Below are 14,842 nucleotides of genomic sequence, written 5' to 3'. Positions count from 1 at the left end.
CATTAATCTCTGTTATGTTGCCACAAATTCTTTCTCCAATGAAAAAGTATCCTTCGTAAAGACATTTACCAATTCATGCTGACTTCTTATGGTCAACAATGAGCTTTTCTGTCTTGTGAGATAGAATTACCTGCTGATTGTTCAAAGCAGAGGATAGCCCAGGCAAAAAGGAACCTGTAGGCAGAGCAGAAGTGCACAGTTCACAGCAGTACTTACAGCTGCCTTCCTCTTTAAATGAGCTATGGAACCTGTGTCTTTCAGATGCAGATATAATACTGTGTGCTGGATTTGCATTTTAATGCAAATTTATATACTTACTAAAACATGGAGCTTACTGTAAGTGGCAGTTTCAGCTCTCATATTCTTTACCAGTTGCTTTATGACCACATATTTACATGTCTGTTAAAACACAAAGAAGAGACCCTTTCATGGTTTGAAGACTATACAGTTAACAATTAAGGACAAAGTAAAATGTATAGAATTTACATATTTGAAATGTAAACTTTAAAAACTAACATTCTGTGCTTAAGCACCTTGTGGTGCCCTGGAGAGACCCAGGGACAGCAACCTGCTGTGGGCAGAGCAGGACATGGCCAGGCCCATGGGACAGCGTTGAAGGGATGTGGGTGGGAAAGCGGAGCCACCACCTTGTCCTGCCTTGGGTCTCTGGTCATATCACAGCACTGGGCAGCCAGGGCACAGCCCAGAGGGACCAGGGGCTCCTGTAGCTCACGGTATTCCCTCAGCTTGGCACAGCGCTTCACAGAAACAAGACAAGTCAGGCTGAGGAATTCTGAACTGAATATGGTGAAGTCAGCACCAACTGAAGGGGATCTCTTAGCAGCGAGACTGAAGACCACTCAGCATTCACCACTGGCAACCACTAGAGCTCTCATTCTGCTTGCCTGGTGTCTCAGTTGGAAAAGAACATTTTGAAATACAGTCACATAAAGAACCTGCTGAGAATTCTTGAGTTTCTCACACACAAAAAGAAAATAACAAAGTTCTGGCATAACAGTAAGAAACTCCCATTGTTCCACTAATGAAACTAACCTCCCTTCACTTACTCCAGAAGCTTTTTCTAAGGGAAATACAGAGACCTGGGTGTGCTCTTTCAGTTTTGGTTTACATGGCATTTTCCTGCCATTAAGCATTTTCTCTGCTTCCAGTTAACACTCATCCTGAAAAAAACTGGAGAGAATGCTGCTTGGTTCTGAGATAGAAATCTGAGTTGTGAGGTGTAGCTACTGGTAAATTCAAACAACAGCTTTTTATTCATTCTGTTACAAATGCAATTACACAGTTGTCACCAACCTGCCAGTCAAATGAAACCTCTGCAGCAAGTGTACAGATTGCAGAATCTGAAGCATCAGTCTGTGACTGGAAGCTACTGTAGGCACTGGAGCCTGACAGCTGCACAGTAAGAACAGCACAGGATTTGATTTGAAGTAACAATTGCATAAAACTGGCCTCCTGTAAACACTGTGCACACAAAGTCTGCCCTGTGACAGTCATTAGAATGCAATGGTCTTACAAATACTGAATTTTAATACAGTATTGCATACTGGGAAGTTGCAAATACATTCAGAGGAAATCCCAAGTAACCCTGAAACTATAAAGCAACTTGGGACAATGTAGTGAGGAGTCAAGCTGCCGCAAAGAAAAGCCTGGACATTTGTGAAGATACTCATCACAATGTGCAGATACTCTGTCATCTGCTGGGTTTTGTCTGATTTCTTATTTCTAGTTAGGAAAGGGAGGGAACTTGCATCAGTTGTCATTTCCTTACTATTACCAAGTGGTCTTGCTTAGGCCAACCATCACAGGAAGCTCTTCTACAATTACTTCCCTGCCTGAGATCAGGCAAACAGGGAAGAATCCAAAAATACTTGTGAATTCCACAAGGCATTTACAGCTCTTCAAACTGTGCCTGAATACCAAAACATATGCATGAACCCTTCCAACTGATCCACTTCCTCCCATCAGCATATTTGATGGGCAACTACTATGATTTAGATAACATCTATTTCCACTGGAAAGGAAGCCATGTCACTCAAATGCTGAAGTACTATCAGGGCTACAAAAACATCAAAAGTGTTACCTCAGCTTTGATTTGGCTGCTCCAAATGTTTCTCCTTAGTAATGAAGGTCTCCAATTATGAAACATTTTTTCTCCTCACTTATCAACAAAACAAAACTTGACATCCATATATTCCTAACTTAAAGGGGCTTTAGGATATTTAGCAGCCACCATCTACCCCACAAATGCAGCTCTTCCAAAGGTGAACAATATTTCAGTTTCCTATTTCAGGTGCTACAACCACCACCTGAAATCCTTTAAAACATGAAATAAAAGACAGAAATGCTATGCATTTTTCATCCATTTACTAAACAAAGTGCAACTGAGCCCTACACATCTGATAGTTATGTACAAACTCCTTATGGCTTTACCATAAAAACAGCATGTGAGTGGGTCTATACAATCAGAGGGATACGAGCAAGGGTAATGAGTAAAACCATGTTGGACTGTTGGCAATAGAACAGGAGCTATATTACATTCTGTAAACCTTGGCATACCACACTTTACGTTATGCAAAGAGTAACTATTTACAAATCCATAGTGGGTAAAATAATTAACCCCCTAATGTAGATGATGATTTTGCAAAGTGCAGGACAAAACCAGTGCTGTTGATTGCAAGTCCTATGCAAGCAGGTTATACTAAAATCATTACTACTAGATGCTTACCTGGACATTTCTACTGAGGGTTTCTAGGGTTGCAACATTCAGAATGAAATAAGAGTATGACACAGCATTAGGATGCATGTTTGAGGACAGCAAATACAGAAATTAATAAGGCAGCATGCTCAGAACAAGTTTAAGCAGCACTGATGTTAGATCCCTAGTGGCAACTCTATCAGTTATTGGTAATGTTAAAAATTCAGAGTGCAACATAGAAGCCTCATTTAACATAAAAAAATGTGCAAATTGTTCTCTTCTTAACAAAAGAAAGTAACATAGCAAGGAAGATACTCTACTGAAGAACATTAAGTCACAGCAAAGTAGACCATCTTCTTTCCAAAATCATCTACAAGGCACTAAGGGTAGAAAATGACAGGTAACATGAAAGACCAAATGATGTTCCTCAGTCAGGTCGAAATATGGGGTATTTTGGTAAGAACTCTATTAATATTACCTTGAAAGAGACAAGAACAGAACACAGTAACCAAAAAGTTCAAACCTTCAACACGATTTCCATGCAACATTAGTGAGCATGTGAGACTAAACATATCTGAGATGCTCTCTAAGGAGCAGATATTGCCCAGAGGAACAAAGCAGAGATTTCAGTCTGTTTGACATCCAAGGCTTCTGGACACCTGACTTGTTTGGGGTGACTATCTCTATTCTTCAAGCCTACAGTCTTCATGGCTATACACGAAATTGGATGGGGGAGAAGTAGGACCACCACAATACTTCCAATGCTGCTTTCCTAAATGGACTGTCTTTGTTAAAGCTTTATGGGATTCAGAGCTGGCAAAAAAAAGGAAAAAATCCAGACCAAAAAGATACTATAAAAATGCAGCATCTCTGCACAAATAGTTTGATTCTAAATCAGTTTGAATACCAGAGGAAAACGTGGGTAAGCATTAAAGAACCATGGACTAGTGTGGGAGTCAAACCAGTGCACACAGTCCCAGTGGGTCTCCCTCATCACAAATTACAGCCCAAACCCAAGTGTACTGCAGTGCAAACATACAGTTGTTATGAAGGGAAAACATGTTTAGTGGTGACAATTTCGAAGTCTCCAGATCTGCCATGGCTACTCCTGCTAAAAGAGGCCATCACGGGTGGACATCAAACACAACTGCATGTTTTTCTGAGACACTATTTCAGATACGGTGAACCACTAGTAAGTTAAGGATTTTCTTTATCAAATCAGTTATGTAGAACACCAAACAAGCAGCAGAAGTAACACTTACATATTCCATCATATTGCTGGTTTCACATTTCCTTTTACTCAGCTTCCAGTGCAAACCCAGCTAAGAAAATAAATACCAAAGGATTAATGCATTAGCACAGCTCTGGTTTGATAAGTAATGTAACATGCATTACCACTATCAAAGTGTGAGGATCTGGAACACTTCAGACACAGGTTTAAGATCAGTAGAAAGTATGGAATTATAACAAGACTGTATAATTCCTACATGCCAACTATGAAATTTACTGTTCTTAAAGCTGAAACCCCAAGCACTCTGACTTTTCTTACCTTATGATATAGTCTGTTATTTTCCCATTCTAATAACTTCTGAATTGATCTTCTAGTCTAAAAAAAGTACGTAAAAACTGTATTATAAATAGTTCAGAAACCAGCTTCATCCAGAAGAATCCTCCTATTGCATTGCTGGTTTAAGATTAAAGCAAGTTAGTTTTATAAAAGTAGAGCCAAGCAAAAGAGAAACGATAAATGGACGTCCAGCTGCTTCAGCTCCCCACTCCTGAACTCCACCATCTTCAGAAAAACACACAGGTTTTGTGTTAACTTAGGACTTGACTTCCCCTGAATTCATTTACTTAGTAAGAGATCCTTTTGAACTGGTATTCCTGCCTACCACAGCCAAGCTAGTAGAACAGAATCTCCCTCATCCTCTTGGCCAAATTCTCCACCTGCTACAGACTACTGACAACACAGTTTACATACAGGTGATTCCCAGATTTTGCTCATGTAATTGTTATCTGAATCCTGAACAAATCTCACCACCACAGAACTCCAGCTCACAACAAGCACTGTCTGTATCTTCAATTCCTGGATACTAAAGTGCCTATTCTGCTCTTTCCCACAATTGTGGGAGAGGAGATGATTTTTGGAGTTTCAGTCATTTTTAAGGTCAAAAAAGACCACTGTGATGATGTACTCTACTTCCTGCATGCTATGCCACAGAATTCCATCCACCAACCTCTTTGCTAAAGAAGGCTTAACAAAGACTTAGCAGTGGAGAACTCACCACTTTGTATGTTTTTCCACTGCCAAAGCTATCCTTGGAATTAAAAAGTACCTGTTGTTTCCTGTGACAACTGTTTTAGTTTCCTGTTGCAGCCTCGGGATCTCGGTAACGCTGTTTGTTGCCAGCTAAGTGCACAAAGGCTGGCTGGGCTGGAGCTCATTTTCTTCACAGCAGCTTTATGGTGCTGTGGTTTAGATTTAGGACTAAACCAGCATTGACACCACATCAGTGTTTTAGCTATTGCTGAATGGCACTGACCAAAGAGATATTCTATGCCATGTAACAATAAAACCATGGGCTATTCTTTCCAGAGTAGTCCACTGCCCAGAGATAGGTGGCAAGTGATTTTGCCTCTTCATCATTTGGGTTTTCTCCTTCACTTACTAAACTGTCTTCATCTGCACACATGAGGTTTTCTTACTTTTGCTGTTCTGGTTCTCTCCCCAGTCCTGCCTGGGGGGGGTAACAAGGGTGAGTAATCGAGGGGCTGGTGGGTGTTTAGTTGCTGGCTGGGTCCAACCCACCACAACAGAAAATTAAGAACCATCTTATTCTTGTGACAGTGATCAAACCACTCTATATACACACACACAACATACCCACAGAAGTAACATGATCTTCCCTACTCCTACTTGGTACATATTATTCGTAGCCTTTAGAATTAACACTACAACATCACATGGGCATTTATTTAGATTTTCAGTAGCACAAGAATATTAAATATGGCTTTAAACCTGCAAAATATTCCATCTGTATCAAGCATCTTCCTCTCCAGTAAGAATGTTTATAAAGGCAGTTAAAATGACCTAAAAAGCCCTGTAACCTTTTAGTGCTACAGGCTTCAGCCAAGTAGCAGTTCCACAAGTTATCATATTCTGCCCTTTGTGCATTAAATCTCTACTGTTCTCCTTCACCAAATCTCAATGCCAGTCAATGCAACTGTTAATTTCTTGAGCATGCTGGGAAGTTTGTCAAAATACTCTGTTTTCACTGAAAAGCAGTGCCTAGTCCTCAGTTTAGCTTTGTTTTATTAAGGATAGAGCCAGAAGTATGACTTTTTACTTAAGATCTTTTCCTATAAATTAAATGACAAGTGTGAGACTTTATTTCCCCAGTGCACCTACATACTACTTACATTTGCAGATAGTAAGATCTTATGGCTACAAGACTTACAAACTGTGTAGCTGCAAAGAACAGCATTACACTGTACCTGTTAATGTATTTCCTAAACCTTTACTGCTGTGACAAATCAATTCTAAATGTAAACCATAGAGGTAAATAAGATCACATTTACTTCATAGTGCTTAAACACTTTCAGAATTATTCCTTTGGACCTGATCACAAGAGTTTCCAACTTTCTGTTGGGGAAAAAAAAGAAAAGATACATAAGGAAATGAAAAAGGAAGGATTTAAACTTCCCAAATAGAAAATAAAATTGTTTTTGTTCTTAATAGAAAGAACAGAGTAAAATATGTCAAAGAAAGCACAGCTCTGAAATGTTCTCGTATCTACTGCGTATGAAAAAGGTGATTTTTGATTTAAAACTATTCTGGCCTGTGGCTCCGTGTGTGGGAAGAGGAAAAGTAACTTGCACTCCAGCTCAGGCAGCCGGTGAGGGTCTGTGCCCAGTTCTGCACTCATTTAATGCAATTCTTACACCTTCAGAAATCCTGGGAAATGAGGTTATCATATACTCTATCCTGTTCTTCACAGTGAGATGGGATTAGCTATTCCTAAAACGATTAGTGGGTAATTTGGCATCATTTACTTCATTAACAAACATAGTTTTTCTATTTTCTAAGGAATGGAAAACAGAATAGCCTTTTGAATGCAAGCAAGACAAAAAGGGTTTTAAATAGGGATGATAGTATTAAGTGTTCTTTAATGTTATCTAATGAATAAGAACAATAAACACTTACCCTTTTGTTAAGACAGACGACAGGCCACAGGCTACAGCCCAGCGTGCAGCAGCAGCACAGACAGCCACAAAGCAGCCATTTTACATTGATGGGGAGATTCTTTCTTAAACAGGCGTTCACACGACTGATGCTGGTCTTGAATTCTTCTGGGGCAACCTGCAACAGAAATGCTGAACCTCAGTGGGAAACCATTACAGGTATATTTGCTCAATAATTGCCTCTACAGGATAAATACAACATAATGCCATTATCAATATGACCTCATCCTCTAAAACACTGGTCACCAGTGAGCAGGAAAAGTCACTTTTCTGTAACAACTTCATTTTTGGTGCATGCTTTGCAAAAACTTGAATTAGAACATTGCTTAGATGATGAACAGCCTCATCCTGACTTACTGCACCACTCAGTTGGCCTGATAACAGCGGCCCCAAACTAAACCAGAAGTGGGACACAGCTTTGTAGTAAGAACACATCACATAGAAAAAAGGCTAATGTTGTCCAAATCAATTTCACACCAATAGAAGCTACACTGTGCCTGACTGAGGGTGGACCTCTGTTGTCCATAAATGAATTCCTAACATGCTCTATACTGACACAAGGCCAGAACTTCACTTGTGGCTGCTTCCTAAAATAGGGAAGCCTAGAAAGACATAAACTGGGTTATAGTCAAGGCAAAGAAATGCGTCTTGTACAGGGCTGTGAGTGAAGCCTGGCTGTTAAAACCAGCTTATTTAAATTAAGGAATATTCAGCAGAGCTTACTCAAAATATTTTCTATCTATTACCACTGCAGAGTCACAGCAGAAACTCACATTTTTGATCAAAAATAAGCTCCTTTCTCACAGCAGCATGTCTCTTACAAAAGAGTGAGAGCACTCACCTATTTACCCACCCCAAATCCCCCATCTCTCTACAGAATCTAAATAACTTCTATCTGACAAGTCCAATATGGATTTGTGGTATTGGCTCTATGGCACTCTTAGCTGTAATACAATCCAGTGTCTGAATGCACAAAAGCAGAATAATCAGATCCAACTTCAACAGACTTCACCAGGCAGACACGACACCAAGAAATAAAGATTCTTCCCTAACTACTTGCCACATTGAAGAACAGACCCCTGGAATTAGCCTGTGTACAAAGCTGTGCAACTACTACATAATCCCTTCAACCAAGCAGGCCCAACTCTGTGCATTTAATTCTGCAAACAAGGGCAACAACAACCACAAAAGCATTAATTCAATGACAAAGACTCCTTTCACCAAAGGAGCAAAACTATGCGACAGGAAATGGAGAGGACCTGATCCTGCTACTGCCACCTATTCACAACCTAAATTCATTAAAACACTGCAGGAAAGGGAGTAAATAAATACATGTTTGCTGGCCATTCAGCTCACCATGCACATAGAGTCAGAGGTCACCTGTGTCTGTACACAAGCCAGGCCTACAGTAAGCAATGTAACATCAGAATTTAACACTGTGACTATTTTATAGCAGGAATAAGTACACAGAAAGAATTTCTTTTGCAACTATCCAGGCTCCCCCCTCAGTATTAATGAAAATGTCTTGTAAATCTTTTTATCATATACAAATTGAGCAAGTGAAAAGATTTTCTTTAGACTGACTGGAACATCAACATTTAAATGTGGGTGACAATTGACAGTTTAAAAAAGCAAGCAAGAAAGAAAATGGCAAAAAGAAACATAGATCCCATGTACAGTGAACCAAGTAAAACCAAAATCACGTTGTAATGTGGAAAACTAGCATGTACTTCAGGTATCTGAAAGAGGTTTTACAGATAGATCTCTTTGCCAATGCCAGCTCCTGTATTTAGGGTATAACAAATACCAGATGCATGTGAGCAAGAACCATTTCAGTGTGGGAGAATAGTTCGTAGTAACATACAAGTGGGTTGGTTGTGCACAGTACAAGCACACATTGAGATTACATACATGGACAAAGTGGCATTCTCAGCTCTTCAGGCAGTTTACATGTTCCTGACATCTACAAATGTACAAATGGCACTTTAACGAGCCTTTTGGAATCTGTACATGAATCATTCTAACTGCTTATTTCAAAGATAAAATAAGTAGGGTTTCTTCTTGACTTCATTAGGATTTTTGCAACAAATCCCACTAAGAAAAGGGAATGTTTTCTTTCCTGTTAGACACAAAGTATACTGGACATTGACAACAACACACCCCAACCCCAAAATACAGCTGAGCAAACCTACCAAAGCAATGGGATTGCAGAATCTAGAGTTTAACATGAAGAAATCTTATCAGTGATAACATCCAACTTAAAAAGAAGTCAGAATCTTAGATCACAGCAGGCAGAAAAAAAACTTAGGACCTAATAAAGCCCATGGATGGTGAGATTCCCTGTTTCTGTGCTACTTTTAAGGGAGTCACTGGTAACATCAGGTTAAGTTTGATGCTGCTTTACAAGAACAACGTTGAAGTACTCCCCTCCTTGTAGGGCACAGCACTGCAAATGGCTACAACTAGAAACCAACTTTGGATGCCACCAAGAAACAGAAAAACTCTATTTCAGAACCTTTGGGATGATGCTTGCCTTAATTCAGTAATATGAAAGCACTGCTGCTACCTGCTAATGCAAAATTCAAACTTACACAGGAGAAGTTCAGGTTAGATCTAAGGAAGAAGTTCTTCCTGTGAGGGTGGTGAGGCACTGGAATGGGTTGCCCAAGGAAGTTGCGAATGCTCCATCCCTGGCAGTGTCCAAGGCCAGGTTAGATGGAATCTTGGGTGATGTGGTTTAATGTGAGGTGTCCCTGTGCATGGCAGGGGGTTAGAACTGGATGATCTTAAGGTCCTTTCCAACCCAAACCATTCTATGATTCTAACGCACCAGATATATCATGTAAAGATGAATCTCTTAGCTGCAACATAGGATGAAATCGCTCAAGATGGTTTTGGCTAACTCAAACTATTGGATGTATTTCTCCCTTTAGGAAACATAATCACAACAAAGACTTCAATAACACCTCTTCATTTGAAACTAAAGGAACTAGTGACCAAGATAAGCTCATTCTGTGATGAATAGAAGCAAAACACAGTTTTGTTGCTCTCAGTTTATAGCTCATTAACAGTTTTGTTACAAATGACAAAAAATATCTGTAAATAAAATAACTTTTAAATTTAATAATAAAATGGGATCCAATTGAAAGAGTCACCAAAGAATTCTGGTGGGTTTCTGGCATAATTCTAAACCTCGCCTTTCTTGTGGCTACAGATACTGAGAGGATAATGAAGTGACTAATGTATTTCAAACAGAGAATTAACCAGCATCTCGTGCACAAAGAAAGCTCCCTCAAAGTCTAGTTTTCAGTCATTTTGGAAAGTCTTTTGGAGAGTTCCTGTCTGGGTCTTGAAAAGAATGAGATTAAGTGCATAGCTCCTGGCTGTGCAGTACACCTTGTAAAGAGACATTAGCTCCTTTCAGGTCTTTAAGGAAGAGAGGGGAAAAAAGCCAACCCAAAAACATAAAAGGAAAGGAGGGGGTGTCATAATATTTTACAACAGGATGCAAGAGACTCTACAAACACAGGAAGAGAGCAAGCAAAGCCCAGCAGGCCTGAGCCCTCTCCTGCAATCATGGTGATCACAAACCCTATCAATCACACGCTGCAATGGGATCACAATACCAAGAGCACATTTTATGGCCAACGTTTCCCTGCACCGCACAGTAATTGTTGTGTGCGACCCTCAGTGTTTGAAGAGCAGGGCAGGAAACTCCACTTTCTTCCTTAAGGTTCACCACCTCCAGCATTTTCTTGTCACCTGGGACAGTGTGTGCTATTGTGTCATGTACCATGAAGAGTGTTCATTGAAAGCATTTAAATGCTTGCTTTGAAAGTGTTAATGATCCTATAAAACTGTAGCACACAGAATTTAAATTTAGGCCTAAGTCCAATCACATTATTAAAAGTTCAATATTGCCTCTGCATTAAGTGTAGGCACATCTTTTCTTTCATTATTCAGTTGGAAAGAATGCTCTATTTGAAAGCCAAGCTCAGCATTTATCAACCAGCTGAAGCTTGTGCTCATCCTGCAAGATAAATATGAAGTCAATCCAGCGGACCTACTGATATTGTCCTTTATTGGTTTATTGTCTATGTTTTATCCTCAAATATATACATCCACCACTCCCCCAGAAAGCAGCAAACATGTCTCAAATATGTAATTATGTGCACCTTGGCTTGAGGCTGATTTACAGTAACTATCCAGGCTCTGTAAACACTGGGAGAAGAGGAAGGGGAGACGGGTGAAGATGGAAAGATTTCAGATTTCAAAGAGGAAAATCAGCAGGTTTACTGTCACCATTCTGTAGATGAGCAAACCGAGGGTCAGGAAGCTTCACTAAATTCCTAAGGCATAAATCCAGAACATTGGTGCTTTTGGGATAAAAGTGTAGCCAGTTAGTTTTATCTATTTAGGATTTTTATTGTGCATTGGATAAATTTCCATCCAGTGTTTAAAAACTCAAATCTTTCTCTGTATTTACTAAAAAGGACAGCATAGAGAACTCCATCAACCCCACCTAACGGCTTCATCTTTAACACTCCATTAGCAGGTGGGTTATATTATTAATATCCATTCACAGCAGACAACAAAGCCATTCAACTTACTGTTACCCAGCCACTGAATAAAGTATGGCATTGCTTTATACTAGAGCTGGGCACTTACGCAAGCTCATAGTAAACGTTTTCATCACAACTTGTTAATAGAAACAGCCACTATGCTATTCAAAAGCTAAAATTTGTGTTTTAAGAACAGTAGAAGATCTTAAAGTGGTGTTTCAACTGACTACAGCGCCTGGTATTGAGGGTGTTTGAAGTAAGCCTAACTGGAAAACTGAGTTTTCATTTCCAGCAGTGTGGAGGTGATTGACTGCCACAACCAGAGGAAGCAGCAGATTATTTCTTGCAATTCAGGAAAGCATTAAAACTCAGAAAACCCACAACTGTGGTTTTTAATGTCATTCATGGCAGCATGTGGCAGGCGCAGGAAAAATGTGTTTACTGCCTCATTTGAGCAGAGTTTTCCCCTGGCAAAAGGCAACTAATTTATTTCCAAGGTCTCCTTAGAAAGCTTCTCAAATCCAATATGGGAAAAAGAGAAGGGGATATCAAGAGTCTCAACAGAAGCAGCATACCTATATACAGAAAATCCCTGCTCATGTGATTTATGTTGCCACTGATTACATCTATAGAACAAGAAGGGTAAATGCCAAGGAGAACTTCCTCTTTCCTCTCTCTGCCAAATGAAGTCCAAGCAGTCAACTGAGCTATAAATTAAACTTTTGTTCACTGTCTATTTAACAGGAGGAGGACAATCAAGTGGAAAATGTGACAGGCACCCATGAAAAAGTGAGGGCTGGGTTTTTTTGGGTTTTAAATGCACATGAACATATTTTACAGAGATGGAAAGAGATGAAATGATATAATCAGATTAAGTTTTAATGTTTCCTGCCAGGCTAATTCATAATAAACTACAACTTGACTAAAAGAATATAAAAATTGCTATTTCCAAGATGTTTTCTCTGGCTTTTCAATAATCAGAAAGACATCTGCAGGAAAGAATGAACCTTAGACTCGCGAGGTAGGGAAATGCAAACGGTGTTATCACCAGCCTTCATGTTATGGAATCAGTAAGACTTTTCCCTTTGAGCTCAGTGAGATTCTAAAGCAAGGCCAGAAGTTCTTTTACCAAACCTGCTTTTCAACTGTCCTGATGTCAAAAAAGCTGGATAAATCAAACACAAGGATTTTACTCAGGATACTCTGGGGTGAAAGGAAGGCAAAGAACCCCAGATGGATTTGGCAAAACCAGGAGACACCATTTTTGTCTATTGTCACCATGACTCAACAGCTCCTGCAAGAGGCAGCAGAGGCAGCAGCTCTGTCGTGTGACACAGAGAAATCAAAGAGCCAAATAAACTTGTCCCTCACAAATTCTGGAAAAGATACACAAGATAGAAAACACAGCAAAAGAGAAAAATAATTCAAAATTTAAGTCTAAAAAACCCCAAACACAATGATGAAAATAATGTAAATACCATAATCGAGAACTTTGTTAAAAGGTTTCATTAATAGCTACAAATTAACACTTTATTAAACTTGAATTTAGTAGGATGACAGGACTCCAGGGAAAGCAAGAGACTTGTCACTCCTTTTCAGAACTAAGTTACTGTGTTTCTGAAAAGGTACTAAAAAACCTACGTTGTTTGTAGATTTAACACTATGTTTTGTTCCCTAAAGCTTCAGGTAAGGACTCTCTCCCAGAGATCTGTCTAAATACAAACTCAAGGCTTGACAGCCGTATTAAAAAGATATGTCTGGTATTTGGAATAATTTAATTATGTCTGGCATTTGGAATAATTTAATTCACAGAGGAAGCAGCACAAACTCCAGATATCCATCGAGCAAGGTGAGATGAGCCTTGCTTGCATGTTGACTGCCTGCATGAAACACCAGCACGCTGTCGTGTGGAGCTCTGCTGTGTTTAGAGTAACAATGACGGCAATCCCTGCAAGTCATTTTCCTTCTTTCAAAGCACAGTGTAGGCACTGGGCATCAGCCAGCGGGTTCACACAGGGCAGTTCATTCAGGCTTCAGAGCTGGGCTGGCCTGTGCTGCACTGCACAGTCAGGAGCATGTATCTACAACACACAAACCACTGGATGCACTGGATCTTCCCATTGAAAAGAACAGTTTAATCTCACACTTACCTTCCCTGTCAGAACAGAAGGAAATTCTGTATCAAACTTGTTGCTCAAGCCAAACCTTGAAAACAAAAGAGACAAACAAAATATATTCCACCTAACTTACTTTGTTTCCCTTAATTTAAAAAATGTCATAGATTTTGTACTTTAAAAAAAAAAATCTATTATTTTGCCCTTAAATTTACATTATTTCATGAGCTTTCAGTCTAAGTTTGTATAAAGTCTTGTGTATCATTCATAAGGTCATTTACAAGACAGAGAAATGCAGCTCACTGCCTTACTTCAATACCTTCAGGTCACTGAAAGTAAAAAACTCTTTTACAATTGGATAGCAGAAAGTTCCAATCTTTAAGGAAAAAACCCTCCATCTATTAAATTCCAGATTTACAAGGTTCGATAATCCTTCTCCTGCTATTTTTCTTACTCATGCAATTTATTCACATGCAGCAGATAAAGTTATAAGGAACCCATTCATCACCAGCTTAGAGATTTATAACCATATAGTTGTGAAGAATCACTTTGGGCTGAGTTAAACCATCTCATGCAAAACATGTAAGAGCCTACAGAACGAACAGTCTTAAAACAGCTATGAGCTTCAAGAAAATTAAGTCTTGGGTATCACCATGACTATTTTCCATTGAAGTGTTCACAGTTATGAGGAAGAGCTTCATTACAACCAGTGCAACCTGCAGGGAGCCTGAACCAACTGCAATTTCCAAAGCTGGTGTGGTGGATCAGCAGGACACCAGCAGTGCAGGTGACTGGGCTTTATTTTCTTTGAAGCATATAAGTAGGCAAGAAGTTAAATGAGCTTGGATGCTAAACCTGCCAGCGGGACACAAACTCTGGTCTTCCATCCCCTCTGCTAAGTGCAATCTTTAATCTTTGTGATTCAGCAATAACCAACTGCAATTTCCAAAGCTGGTGTGGTGGATCAGCAGGACACCAGCAGTGCAGGTGACTGGGCTTTATTTTCTTTGAAGCATATAAGTAGGCAAGAAGTTAAATGAGCTTGGATGCTAAACCTGCCAGCGGGACACAAACTCTGGTCTTCCATCCCCTCTGCTAAGTGCAATCTTTAATCTTTGTGATTCAGCAATTTAACACAACAACTACAACCTTTACATGTGAACAATGCTTAAAGTTTGTAAAGTCAAATATATTGTACATTGAGTTCA

The 14,842-nt window shown here is 39.5% G+C and overlaps 1 protein-coding gene across 1 annotated transcript; it reads right to left on the bottom strand.

Annotated features, from left to right (window-relative positions):
- Positions 1-2,317: 2,317 nt before the first annotated feature.
- On the bottom strand, positions 2,318-13,725 carry LOC104411728 (cysteine-rich hydrophobic domain-containing protein 1; the record flags this gene model as incomplete). The annotated part of the gene is made up of 5 exons (XM_010022218.1): positions 2,318-3,194; positions 3,979-4,038; positions 4,266-4,322; positions 6,921-7,076; positions 13,671-13,725. Coding segments are annotated over 5 exons (379 nt in total), but the record flags the coding sequence as incomplete, so codon positions are not given.
- Positions 13,726-14,842: the final 1,117 nt, after the last annotated feature.

The sequence above is a fragment of the Nestor notabilis genome, unplaced genomic scaffold, assembly GCF_000696875.1.
Source record: "Nestor notabilis isolate BGI_N333 unplaced genomic scaffold, ASM69687v1 scaffold6479, whole genome shotgun sequence".
In the NCBI taxonomy this organism is placed as follows: Eukaryota; Metazoa; Chordata; class Aves; order Psittaciformes; family Psittacidae; genus Nestor; species Nestor notabilis.
This window is presented reverse-complemented; position numbering and strand designations above follow the sequence as displayed.